The 13,260-nt window shown below is 38.5% G+C and overlaps 1 protein-coding gene across 1 annotated transcript; it reads right to left on the reverse strand.

Moving 5' to 3' along the window:
• Positions 1-147: 147 nt before the first annotated feature.
• tmem184c (transmembrane protein 184C) lies at positions 148-12,080 on the reverse strand. The gene is made up of 10 exons (XM_034187516.1): positions 11,568-12,080; positions 6,543-6,673; positions 6,420-6,456; positions 6,093-6,298; positions 5,123-5,197; positions 4,938-5,031; positions 4,726-4,838; positions 2,778-2,877; positions 1,528-1,699; positions 148-1,431 (listed from the first exon to the last, which is right to left on the reverse strand). The coding sequence occupies exons 1-10, from the start codon at positions 11,682-11,684 to the stop codon at positions 1,142-1,144; spliced, it is 1,335 nt and encodes a 444-aa protein (XP_034043407.1). The 5' UTR covers positions 11,685-12,080; the 3' UTR covers positions 148-1,141.
• Between the last annotated feature and the right edge of the window lie 1,180 nt (positions 12,081-13,260).

The following is a 13,260-nucleotide window of genomic DNA, read 5'->3' on the forward strand; positions in this document are numbered from 1 at the left end:
CTGTGTGGAGTTTGCTTGTTTTGTGTTTGCGTGGATTCCCTCTGGGTGCTGTGGGTTCCTCTCACATACAAAGACATGCAGGTTAGGTGAAATGAAACTTTAAATTATCCTTAAATGTGCATGCGGGTGTGAATGCGTTTGTTTGTCTGTATGTAGTTCTGTGACAGACTAGTGTCCTGTCAAGGGTGTATCCCACCTCACACCTTATGTCTGTTGGGATAAGCTTCAGCCCCCGCCACCCTTAATTGGAGTAAGCGGTTGAAGATAACTGAGTGAGCCTGAGCTGAGAAAACAATTGGTAAAGTTAACATGATTGAGTAAAGTGTTGACAGTATAACAATGTGCAGATTGAATTTTAAAGATTATTGCAAGTTTTTTAAATACTTGGACTGTTTACTATGAATCCAAACCCTGATGTGATTTAATACTTGAATGTTGTCATACAATAGACACAAATGTACTAATGATTAATGAACAAGAATTCTTTCAAACTATACATACCCAAAGATAATTTTTTTTTTTACTTGAATCATGTAGTGTTGCTCTACATCCTGCCCACATGAATACACCTCTAACCACCTAAGTCAGAATATCAACGGATACCTTCCCTTAAAACCAAACTAATATCCCTGTATCCTGTTGGATCTGAGTGGAACACGACAGATAATTTCATTCTTGGAATTGAAGTGTTCATGTAACAATTAGACTCCAGGCGTCACTCTGACCCAAAATCTAAATAACTAAATTGGCAACTCAAAGTTGTGCTCTCTGGACCTTTAAGGTGCACTGTGAGACCGACCATGACAACTGAACTTCCCCGTTACTGAATAAGACCAACATTCCAACACAATCTGCTAGGCTATACACCAAGAAAAGCTACATATATACTGTACATGTTTAAAATTACCGCATATAAACATCAAGTGCCATTAACATTCTTGGAGCTGTCAATGGCCAAAAGGCCCATTTGGTTTTGCAATTCTTACAAATACCTTTCCTCATCGAATGTATCCTTTTAAAAATGAGTTTTTGTTTAAAGTTGCATTATTTAAATTTTCTGAAGGAAAGTGTTGACGTCATAGTTGGATCTTGTCCAATCGTAAGCCTGGACAAGATCTTATAGTGTAGTCTTATAGAGTCTTCATGTAATTACAGTGAGATCTGCTTCCATTTCTTTGGAACCCTGGCTTTCTCTGGATGTAGCCTCAGTTTCTTCATCCCAGGAGGTGGAGCTGAACCCAGCAGGTGCTGACAATGAGTGCGATGTGACGGTTTTTCCCAGACCCTGGTACTGACCATTAGGTGACACAGGGTTGGACAATGTTTCTGTGACAGCATCTTGAGAGCTTGAAGAGAGAAGGCCTGATCGTTCACCGTCATCCTGAACATCACCAAAATAAGACTTCCTCGGACGACCCATGACTGTCCTTCCTGCAGATGGTGATGAACAAAGTCTCACTGAGATAGTCTCCTACACTTACAATACTGCAGCAATGGAAATTAAACCTGCAAATGTAATTCACTTACCGACATTGCAGACTTGTTCAGTAATGTCCGCTCTGACATCAGATATGTCCCACATTGCCATGAAGGAGTCAAAACAAGAGCCCTCCTCGTCTTCCTGGATGTAAGGCTTATATGTGAAGCTGAAGTGATGGGCAATGGCAGCCAAAAACATCTCCACACATATGATGAAATCCTGAAGGAGACGGGATGGATTAATATGCTTCAGACTGTTAGAAAACCAATTATGGTACTTCCCCAGTACATGTAGTAACACTGATAGTTGAAACACAAAGTATAAATTATTCAGTCAAGGATTATTACACAGAGTTGGGGATAACCCCCCCACATACACTTTTAATTCCATCTCATTTCAATTCCATGTATGGTGAGTTAAATTCAAGTGCATTCTAACCAATTCCTGATTCAATTAAAATTGAGTATTTGACAAAACCCAGTACATGAAGGAAGTTATGTGAATGCTAATTCCAAATTTTACATGAGTCTCATAATTTCATCACTGTATGTAATACCTGTGTGTGTGTGCGTGTATATAAGACTGTAGGTAACCATTAAAAGATGAAAGGAAAATGTATTTTTTCCCACTATTACTCTTATCAAACGTGATTCAAATAAATAAAAAAACAAGGTAATATTGGTAAATACTAATTATTTATCCCTGTACTGCAAAGACAACACCGATAATGATGCTTGACATGAGTAATTACCAAAGTAATCTCTTAAAAATTCCTTCCCATATTTATTTAATATGGTACACTGTATGTGTTAAATCAAACTAAAAACTAAAAATTACAAAAGCTGCATTGACAAGTGAAAGGAATGTAATGGAATTCTCGATCCATTTGAATTTGGTCATGTTGAAATCTCCCATTTCTTTCACATTAGAAATCACATTCCAGAGGTGGAACCGACTAATAAATTCTGATTCATTTTATAATCTACCACAATCGTGATTCCAAATGTCAACTATAGCTGCTATATCAGTGTTGCTACATTGTGAAACAAGGCAATTCTGTAGCCAACATCCCCACCCATAGGATTGCCTTCTTGTCAGGAATCTAGGTCAAAGGCTATAGTCATCTGAAAATGCAAGCAGACAGTTGTAACATGTTACTCTGAATTTAGAAACCCGGAAAGGTTCTTCTAATCTTGTTCAGTACTTTAGCCCCAATGACAGAGATCGATAAATGAATGAACAGAGGAATTACGGAACATTGACAGCTTTGTGACAGATGACACTAAAACCATTTTACCTGTAATCCAGTCGCTACAGCCTCCACACTCTGCCAATCCCACGTACGTTGCTCAGAAATCACTCCCACTTTCACCAGGATAGCAATCAATGCAGCTTGCCTAAGAGAGTTGCCAATTAACCATTAGTAACTACTACAACCCCTGGCAAAAATTATGGAATCACCGGCCTTGGAGCATGTTCATTCAGTTGTTTAATTTTGTAGAAAAAAGCAGATCACAGACATGACACAAAACTAAAGTCATTTCAAATGGCAACTTTCTGGCTTTAAGAAACACTATAAGAAATCAGGAAAAAAAAAATGTGGCAGTCAGTAACGGTTACTTTTTTAGACCAAGCAGAGGGAAAAAAAATCTGGAATCACTCAATTCTGAGGAAAAAATTATGGAATCATGAAAAACAAAACGCTCCAACACATCACTAGTATTTTGTTGCACCACCTCTGGCTTTTATAACAGCTTGCAGTCTCTGAGGCATGGACTTAATGAGTGACAAACAGTACTCTTCATCAATCTGGCTCCAACTTTCTCTAATTGCTGTTGCCAGATCAGCTTTGCACGTTGGAGCCTTGTCATGGACCATTTTCTTCAACTTCCACCAAAGATTTTCAATTGCATTAAGATCCGGACTATTTGCAGGCCATGACATTGACCCTATGTGTCTTTTTGCAAGGAATGTTTTCACAGTTTTTGCTCTATGGCAAGATGCATTATCATCTTGAAAAACGATTTCATCATCCCCAAACATCCTTTCAATTGATGGGATAAGAAAGTGTCCAAAATATCAACGTAAACTTGTGCATTTATTGATGATGTAATGACAGCCATCTCCCCAGTGCCTTTACCTGACATGCAGCCCCATATCATCAATGACTGTGGAAATTTACATGTTCTCTTCAGGCAGTCATCTTTATAAATCTCATTGGAACGGCACCAAACAAACGTTCCAGCATCATCACCTTGCCCAATGCAGATTTGAGATTCATCACTGAATATGACTTTCATCCAGTCATCCACAGTCCACGATTGCTTTTCCTTAGCCCATTGTAACCTTGTTTTTTTCTGTTTAGGTGTTAATGATGGCTTTCGTTTAGCTTTTCTGTATGTAAATCCCATTTCCTTTAGGCGTTTTTTTTTACAGTCTGGTCACAGACGTTGACTCCAGTTTCCTCCCATTCGTTCCTCATTTGTTTTGTTGTGCATTTTCGATTTTTGAGACATATTGCTTTAAGTTTTCTGTCTTGACGCTTTGATGTCTTCCTTGGTCTACCAGTATGTTTGCCTTTAATAACCTTCCCATGTTGTTTGTATTTGGTCCAGAGATTAGACACAGCTGACTGTGAACAACCAACATCTTTTGCAACACTGCGTGATGATTTACCCTCTTAAGAGTTTGATAATCCTCTCCTTTGTTTCAATTGATATCTCTCGTGTTGGAGCCATGATTCATGTCAGTCCACTTGGTGCAACAGCTCTCCAAGGTGTGAGCACTCCTTTTTAGATGCAGACTAACGAGCAGATCTGATTTGATGCAGGTGTTAGTTTTGGGGATGAAAATTTACAGGGTGATTCCATAATTTATTCCTCAGAATTGAGTGAGTCCATATTTTTTCCCTCTGCTTGGTCTAAAAAAGTAACCGTTACTGACTGCCACAATTTTTTTTTTCTTGATTTCTTATAGTGTTTCTTAAAGCCAGAAAGTTGCCATTTGAAATGACTTTAGTTTTGTGTCATGTCTGTGATCTGCTTTTTTCTACAAAATTAAACAACTGAATGAACATCCTCCGAGGCCAGTGATTCCATAATTTTTGCCAGGGGTTGTACATGAACAAAGACAATGCTGTCAGATTATCAGTGTGTGCAAACATACTTCACCAATACGACAAACAGGAACAAAACCAATACACAGACTGTTACTTCAGAAAACACCCCAGAACTACTAAGAATTACCAGAAAGACACAAACACCACCATTTTCACACAGAGGAATTTTCCAACTGGTTTGATTGGACTAAGTTCCTCTCTCAAAGTTCTGTAGAACAGCACCAGGCAATACATGGCAAACTGTGATAGACACAAAAAAGTACCTTAGGAGGTCAGAATAAGATGGTAAATTATTTCAGAGTAATGCTTCATTAAGAACCATTTATAAAAGCACATTACCAGCTGTGATATATTGTTGAAGATGACCAAATATGTCCATGCATTCACTGAACTGAAGTTGCCTTCATCATACACTCCACTCAGCTGGCAGATTCTAGAGACGAAACAACCAGCGCATAAATGGAAAGTCGACTGTGAATTACAGAAAACTTAACATTGGTGCTTGAAGGGCAGCGCTTACTTACAAGGCGATTACTGTTGTGACGGGTCTGACGACAGTATACTGCAACACTCCCAGTTTGCATCTTAAAAGTAAAACCCTGCAGATGTGACAATTCAAGTTTGAGAAATGGAATGTGGGGGAAAAAACTGTTATATAAAAGAAATGTCAAGTTTAAGATAAACTTGAACCACTTATGATTAAAGATGCTCATATAAATGCTTGAGAGAAGAATAATGGCATTTTACATTGACATTTTTCCCCGAATATCTATCACACATGCCACAACATTCCAGGTGACCTTCAGGCATGTTTAAGTTCCAAAGAACATACTAATCCCTTTATTATGAAGAAGAAAAAACTGCACAATACAGAAATGCTAAGTATTTACTGACTGAGGCCAATTTGAAACTGGTAACAGAATTGCCAAGCATCATTAAAGAAACACCCCCTTTTTTTTAAAATACATAAGCATTATCCTAAACACATTATTTGAGAGTTTGTCTTCATAATGACATAGTTGCAGTCTTTGTGTTTAGCTGATCATTATATAGATGTACTTTTACTGCAATATTCAGAAACATGACTACGAAAACAAACCTGCAAAAGCTTCTAAAAATATTAACACTGTTCACTGTTCTTTCACTGTGAAAGACTCGTTAGCAGACTTTTAATGAGCCTTTCAATGGATTCAGGTGTGTTGGAGCAGGGAGACAACTAAGAGTGTCAGGAAGGTGGCTCTCGAGGACCAAACTTGGCCACCCCTGCTTTAATAGTGTTAATTTGTTCTTAACATCTGTTTTTGTACTTTATAGGAGAGGTAACACTATTACCATGTTTATCGAAGTATAAGTCACACTAGCCGTAAAAATACACCAGATTTCCATTTCCCTGGCGTTCCATTAATTATTACAACAGTGCCAGTTAGCAACAAGACAGGCTTTGGTATAAACACAATTAAGCCACTTAGTGTAAAAGTAAGGTGTTATACTCACTCTCCCATTGGCCAAGGTGGGCAGCAGCAAAGAGGGGGTAGGTGTTTCTGCTGGTCCTGGGCCTCCAGCATCATTGTGAGGCTGGGGTACCGATTTTCCAAGTAATTAAGTAAGAAGGTCATGAAGTTGTAAATGACGTAAGCCTCATAGCATTCTCGGCATGTGTCCACATAAATTGCTATACTGGGATATTTCAAGGCAAGCCACTGCAACATAAAACAGATATGACAGAGAAAGTTTTGATGAAAAATGTTTAACTGTCAAACAGCATTAAAATGATGCTTTGAAAAGATAAGATTAAGAAAATAAAACATTTTGAGAACGCACACTGTCCAAACTGTAAATGGGCACCATCCATAATATCCTAAAATACAACAACAACAAAAACCCTCAGTTAAACATATGTTTCACAGTCTAATTTTTATTCTGCTTATGTGTTTACATCTTTACCTGATGATGGGTTTCTGAAGCTCTGGCTGAGTGTAGTTAACAAGATGCTGGAGGATTCCCCACAGGGATATCGGTATGGTCATGAAGACGAATATCCCGGCAATGAACCACGCTTTGGTGTGAGTCCCAACCTGTAGTTATATCAGTGGGACAGATCAGCACCGTTAACGCTAGTTTGCAGTCAGGTCTTGGTCACCTGCCTCAGCAAAACCTCACTGCATCTGGTCGGCAACTCAGCAGCAAGGCTTTGAATGCAATCTAAACTATAACCACAAAGTTGATCAGTTTTGGCCTTTAATTAAAAGAATTGTTCTCTGTGACCAACAGGAGGAGCCTCAGATCCTCTGATACAAATGGCCAGTCAAAGGACAAGACAAATAAAACGTGTAGTATTAATTGTATAATTTGACATTTAATTTTATTTATGTTGCCTTTGGGGGCTACTTAAGTTCAAGGTTAACATAGCAAATCATCCATCTCCTGTACAGTATTGGACTGACTGTGTACGGGCATCCAGAAGTGTCAGAATTTTGGTATGAATTGTCTGCTCACAATGTTGTATCCAGAAAGTATTCACAGTGCTTCACTTCTTCTTTTGTTACGTTTTGTTATTGGATGGAGGCTACTATGCTCATTGTGACCTTCAAAGCAGCAGAAATGTTTCTGTACCCTTCCTTAGATTTGTGCCTCGAGACAATCCTGTCTTGAAGGTCTACAGACAGTTTCTTTGACTTCATGCTTGGTTTGTGCTCTGACATGCACTATCAACTATGGGACATTACATGTAGACAGGTGTGTATCTTTCCAAATCATGTCTAATCAACTGAATTTACCCCAGGTGGACTCCAATTAAGCTGTAGAAACATCTCAAGGATAGTGGATCAGTGGAAATAGGATACACCTGAGCTCAATTTTGAGCTTCATGACAAAGGCTGTGAATACTTATGTACTTGTGTTTACTACGTTTTTATTATTATTATTATTTTTAATAAATTTGCAAAAATCTAAAAAAAAAAAAAAAACATTTTGATGTCATCATTATGGGGTATTGTATGTAGAATTTTGAGAAAATTAATGAATTTCATCCATTTTGGAATAAGGCTGTAATATAAGAAAATGTGAAAAAAGTGAAGTGCTGTGAATACTTTTCAGATGCACTGTATGTGATATCTTGACAAAGAGTTTATGTATCAAGATGAAACTTGGTACACAAGATCACATCACGAAGAAGAAAAAGAGCAAGTTGTATGTAGGCGCTTTGGTGCTTGTGCCTATCCCGCTACACCATAGCAAGAAGTGAATGAGTCTACGACTCCCCCTGGAAGGGACACCAGTGCATTGCAGGCTACTTCCCTAGCCAAGGCCAGTACCCATTTACAGCTGGGTAGACTGGGACAATGCAGACCAAATCTTGTCTTGTCCAAGGACACAGACAAGTAGCGTGACTGGGATTAGAGCAGGTAGTTCAGTGGGATTGGAGGTGGATTACTCATAGTGCACTATAACCTCAGATAAATTTGATGTTAGGTGTGTTTAGATTCTAAATGTGGCCACCAGGGGACTGAGTTTCTGAAACTGTGTGCGGGATATCTTAAAATATTTGTGTTATCAAACTTGTTACACAAAACCAGCTCATTAAGTCCTCCAACAAGTTAGACATGGGGCTAATTTGAATTCTAATTGTGGCTAACAGGCGCCTGAGCCTCTAACATTTGTACATAGTATCTTGAGATAAACTTCAAGTCACTAATACCCTGGAAAGTTTGACACTGGGCTCAGCAATACACGTTTGAATTAAGTATTACCCTTAAAGTAAGACTTATTCATTAAAAAAATAATTGACAGATTACACTGATCATGAAAAGGATCAAATGTGTGACCCTCAATAACTTCAGAGGTCAATTTTTAGTAACTAGTTTGCAAATACCTCATATCACCATAATAATATAATTGCAGTTAGCATTTATGAAGGACCATAATTAAGTGATTACTGATATGGAGCCGTGATTGCTGTGATCATACGGCATCCAATACAAACAGTCATGATTATCGCGAGATAATCGGGGACATTGCCTTGAAGGCGTACAGGGGGCAGGTGATGAATTTGGCAGTGGCTATCCCTACGTAGCCGTATTCATATAGTGAAATTTTACTCATACATAGCATATCTCTCATTGGTCAATATAGGCCACATACTTGTATTTGCTATTGATACATAGCTTCCTAAACTACGTTAACCACAAGGAACCACACTAATCCTAACCATAAACTCAAACATAACAAGGCTGTGCTACATACAAATTTAGAATTTGGAATTATTAATACGGCTATCAATCAATCAATCAATCAATCAATTTTTTTATATAGCGCCAAATCACAACAAACAGTTGCCCCAAGGCGCTTTATATTGTAAGGCAAGGCCATACAATAATTATGTAAAACCCCAACGGTCAAAACGACCCCCTGTGAGCAAGCACTTGGCTACAGTGGGAAGGAAAAACTCCCTTTTAACAGGAAGAGACCTCCAGCAGAACCAGGCTCAGGGAGGGGCAGTCTTCTGCTGGGACTGGTTGGGGCTGAGGGAGAAAACCAGGAAAAAGACATGCTGTGGAGGGGAGCAGAGATCAATCACTAATGATTAAATGCAGAGTGGTGCATACAGAGCAAAAAGAGAAAGAAACGGTGCATCATGGGAACCCCCCAGCAGTCTACGTCTATAGCAGCATAACTAAGGGATGGTTCAGGGTCACCTGATCCAGCCCTAACTATAAGCTTTAGCAAAAAGGAAAGTTTTAAGCCTAATCTTAAAAGTAGAGAGGGTGTCTGTCTCCCTGATCTGAATTGGGAGCTGGTTCCATAGGAGAGGAGCCTGAAAGCTGAAGGCTCTGCCTCCCATTCTACTCTTACAAACCCTAGGAACTACAAGTAAGCCTGCAGTCTGAGAGCGAAGCACTCTATTGGGGTGATATGGTACTATGAGGTCCCTAAGATAAGATGGGACCTGATTATTCAAAACCTTATAAGTAAGAAGAAGAATTTTAAATTCTATTCTAGAATTAACAGGAAGCCAATGAAGAGAGGCCAATATGGGTGAGATATGCTCTCTCCTTCTAGTCCCCGTCAGTACTCTAGCTGCAGCATTTTGAATTAACTGAAGGCTTTTTAGGGAACTTTTAGGACAACCTGATAATAATGAATTACAATAGTCCAGCCTAGAGGAAATAAATGCATGAATTAGTTTTTCAGCATCACTCTGAGACAAGACCTTTCTGATTTTAGAGATATTGCGTAAATGCAAAAAAGCAGTCCTACATATTTGTTTAATATGCGCTTTGAATGACATATCCTGATCAAAACTCCAAGATTTCTCACAGTATTACTAGAGGTCAGGGTAATGCCATCCAGAGTAAGGATCTGGTTAGACACCATGTTTCTAAGATTTGTGGGGCCAAGTACAATAACTTCAGTTTTATCTGAGTTTAAAAGCAGGAAATTAGAGGTCATCCATGTCTTTATGTCTGTAAGACAATCCTGCAGTTTAGCTAATTGGTGTGTGTCCTCTGGCTTCATGGATAGATAAAGCTGGGTATCATCTGCGTAACAATGAAAATTTAAGCAATACCGTCTAATAATACTGCCTAAGGGAAGCATGTATAAAATGAATAAAATTGGTCCTAGCACAGAACCTTGTGGAACTCCATAATTAACTTTAGTCTGTGAAGAAGATTCCCCATTTACATGAACAAATTGTAATCTATTAGACAAATATGATTCAAACCACCGCAGCGCAGTGCCTTTAATACCTACGGCATGCTCTAATCTCTGTAATAAAATTTTATGGTCAACAGTATCAAAAGCAGCACTGAGGTCTAACAGAACAAGCACAGAGATGAGTCCACTGTCCGAGGCCATAAGAAGATCATTTGTAACCTTCACTAATGCTGTTTCTGTACTATGATGAATTCTAAAACCTGACTGAAACTCTTCAAATAGACCATTCCTCTGCAGATGATCAGTTAGCTGTTTTACAACTACCCTTTCAAGAATTTTTGAGAGAAAAGGAATGTATGAACAGCCACTTCAGCCAAATTTCCAACTCAAATCTTTTAACGTTATGATTGTGCATGAACTGTAACGCTGGGTACTTTAAACAACGGGTGTTGTACTAATAGCAATTTGCGGTTGTCACGTACTGAGATAACCCGTACCAGATTTGTGTATTCATTATCTGTGTGAAAAAAAGTTTGTTCTCTACTGGGTTTTACCCTGTATGAAAAATGACAACTTCTGTACTTAGTTTACCTTCTCTGAGTGTAGACCAAAATCAGCTTTAATGAGAATAAATTCTGATCTTATTTCTGTGAAAAAACGGAAAGTTTGTTAAATGGAATTTTATTTATTTGTACACAAATTCAGATTGGGGTATGTCAATAATTTTTTTTTGCTTTGAACTGAGTTTGACCTGTGGTGGGATTACTCTTTTATGAATAAACAGATATTAGCTTTTTTTTTGTAACTGACAGTGCAAACAAGACTTGGTAAGGCTGTAATCTCATATACATTCAGACTTTGTTTCCAATAAACTGAGATTGACGTGCTTGGCTGATTAAGAACATGATTTAACAAAGGACTGAGTGCTGGTTTCAATTTATGCCGGAAAAATAAATCACCTGTTCATTTGATTTAAATCCTATCCAAAGTATAAATAAGTCCAGGAAAGCAATATCATCAAGAGATAAGAACAGAATTTACACTGCGCATAGAAAGGGTAAACTCAGTACGCAACAAAGTTCCCGTTTTCGAGCATGCGCAAATAGCGAATATCCATATCTGGTACAGGGGTCATCTCGGTACGTAACAGCTGCTTGGTTGTGGTATTGTATCAAGAACAACGGCCAATACAAAATAATGGTGAATGTGGTGGAACATACACGAGACAGATCTTTTTTTTTTTTAAGTATCACAATCAAATGCTTTCAGATTCTAAAAAAGCTTAACTCGATTAAATGGATTCTGAAAACTCACCTCTGACTTCTGTAGTTCCCAAATACATAGGGGCAGGACGACTATTAACAACAAGATATAAAGCAAAACCACAAGAGGTCTAATCCACCTCCTCCAGTTTCCACAGGAACAAGGCATGTTACCAAGAACCAAGCCTCGAATACTGTTAGCTTAGCGTCGTACTTGTTCAATTTGTAATCACAACCTGCCACTTCTCTGAGATTATGCAAGTTACCCGCTTCATTAATGTCATGTTTCATTCATGAAGGTACAGCTGCTGTATTATTAACAGATCACATGATTTGTTTTTAGCATGCTAGTGTGCTAACGTTAGCTTGCGCGATGTTCCATGATGTAAACAAACAATTCCTGCGCTTAAGCGTCAAACGCACTAAAATTAAATTCCACAACTTATCACTCCTTTCTTTCCGCGTATATACATTTTTAATACGTTTTGCCGAGTTGTGCGAGTAAAAGTTTTGTTAAATGTTTACAGCGCACTTCCCGATTTACGTACGCCCGCGTCACGTAATGTGACGTCAGGTACCGAAAATTCGAAGCGCGTCTCAAACGTGTCGGATTTTGAATCTGAAGCAGTCTTGTCCCTTGACTGACTTGTCAGTAACACAGTCTACTTTACTTTTTAATATTGTGTTGCTGTTCAAACTGTTGGAGAAGCTGTGCGATTTTATGAAAGTAAGTGGGGGAACGTGTCTCTAGATATGTCGAAGTTGAAGCTTTGTGCTGTTTTTGTAAACAAACTGCTGTAATGACACACAAAACAGCAAGTATCCAGAGTGGAATATTCTTAATCCCCTATTCCTTTGCTCTGATTAATAAAGAGAGTAACTTTTCAGTCATTGTAAAAATATAGTTGAATAGGCCTTTATTGTCAGGTTTGAACTTTTTAAGCTTCATGACGTCAAAAACATTTATACACACAGGTACAACACATTCACATTTTTTTGTTGTAATTTTGTCTTCATACATCACCAGAATGAAGTTTAAATTAATCAAGTTGTGTTTATAGTATAGGTTTCAGTTTTTATTCAAGGGGTTAACCATTCAGGGAATTAGACATTTTTATTCACAGTCTCTCTGTTTTCAGAGGGGCCGTGGTTACGGGTACGTACCCGTATCTACAGAGACCGTTCTAAAGATACGAAGGATGTCTTACCGACCAATCAGAATGCGCAAATATGTCCGTACCCATACCACATGCGGCTAAAGGTCTGGCAAGGCTTCAAAACTCATCCGTACATTGTCCGTATCTTCAGTGAACCTCGGTCCATACCTCGTAGCAGTCCCGCAGAAGATACGGATGTACGTACCCGTAGCCACTTTGTTTCAGAGGCATAGCTGAATACACAAAATGTAAACATTATTGTTGGTGCCATGATTTTTTTTTCTGCCAATAGAAGCATTAACTCGGTTTTTGTGGGCCAAAACAAAGCTCCCTCCTTCCCTAGCCTACATCAGCCACATCAAACAGAAGGAATAGCAGTTGGAGCCTTTAATGGCTCTCTAATTATGAAAAAGCAAGATGTATGTTGATTCTCATCTGATAGTGTTCTTGGTCAGAGGTATTTTTAGGCTCTGAATGTGTTTTTTTTTTTTGGAGGATTTTCTGTCAAGTTTGTGCTCTGTGCCATCTTGGAAAAAAATCAACAGCTATGGTGTGTACTGAGTACTACTGTGCCTTTATAAACATGGG

This window comes from Thalassophryne amazonica, chromosome 15, assembly GCF_902500255.1.
Source record: "Thalassophryne amazonica chromosome 15, fThaAma1.1, whole genome shotgun sequence".
Lineage (NCBI taxonomy): Eukaryota > Metazoa > Chordata > Actinopteri > Batrachoidiformes > Batrachoididae > Thalassophryne > Thalassophryne amazonica.

Excerpts from the sequence above, each read along its gene's own strand:
- tmem184c (XM_034187516.1), bottom strand. The coding sequence starts at position 11,684 with ATGCCTTGTTCCTGTGGAAACTGGAGGAGGTGGATTAGACCTCTTGTG. Across the intron at positions 6,457-6,542 it reads CTTCAGAAACCCATCATCAG|GATATTATGGATGGTGCCCA; the intron begins GTAAAGATGTAA and ends GTTGTATTTTAG. Across the intron at positions 6,299-6,419 it reads CCATTTACAGTTTGGACAGT|TGGCTTGCCTTGAAATATCC; the intron begins GTGCGTTCTCAA and ends TTTATGTTGCAG.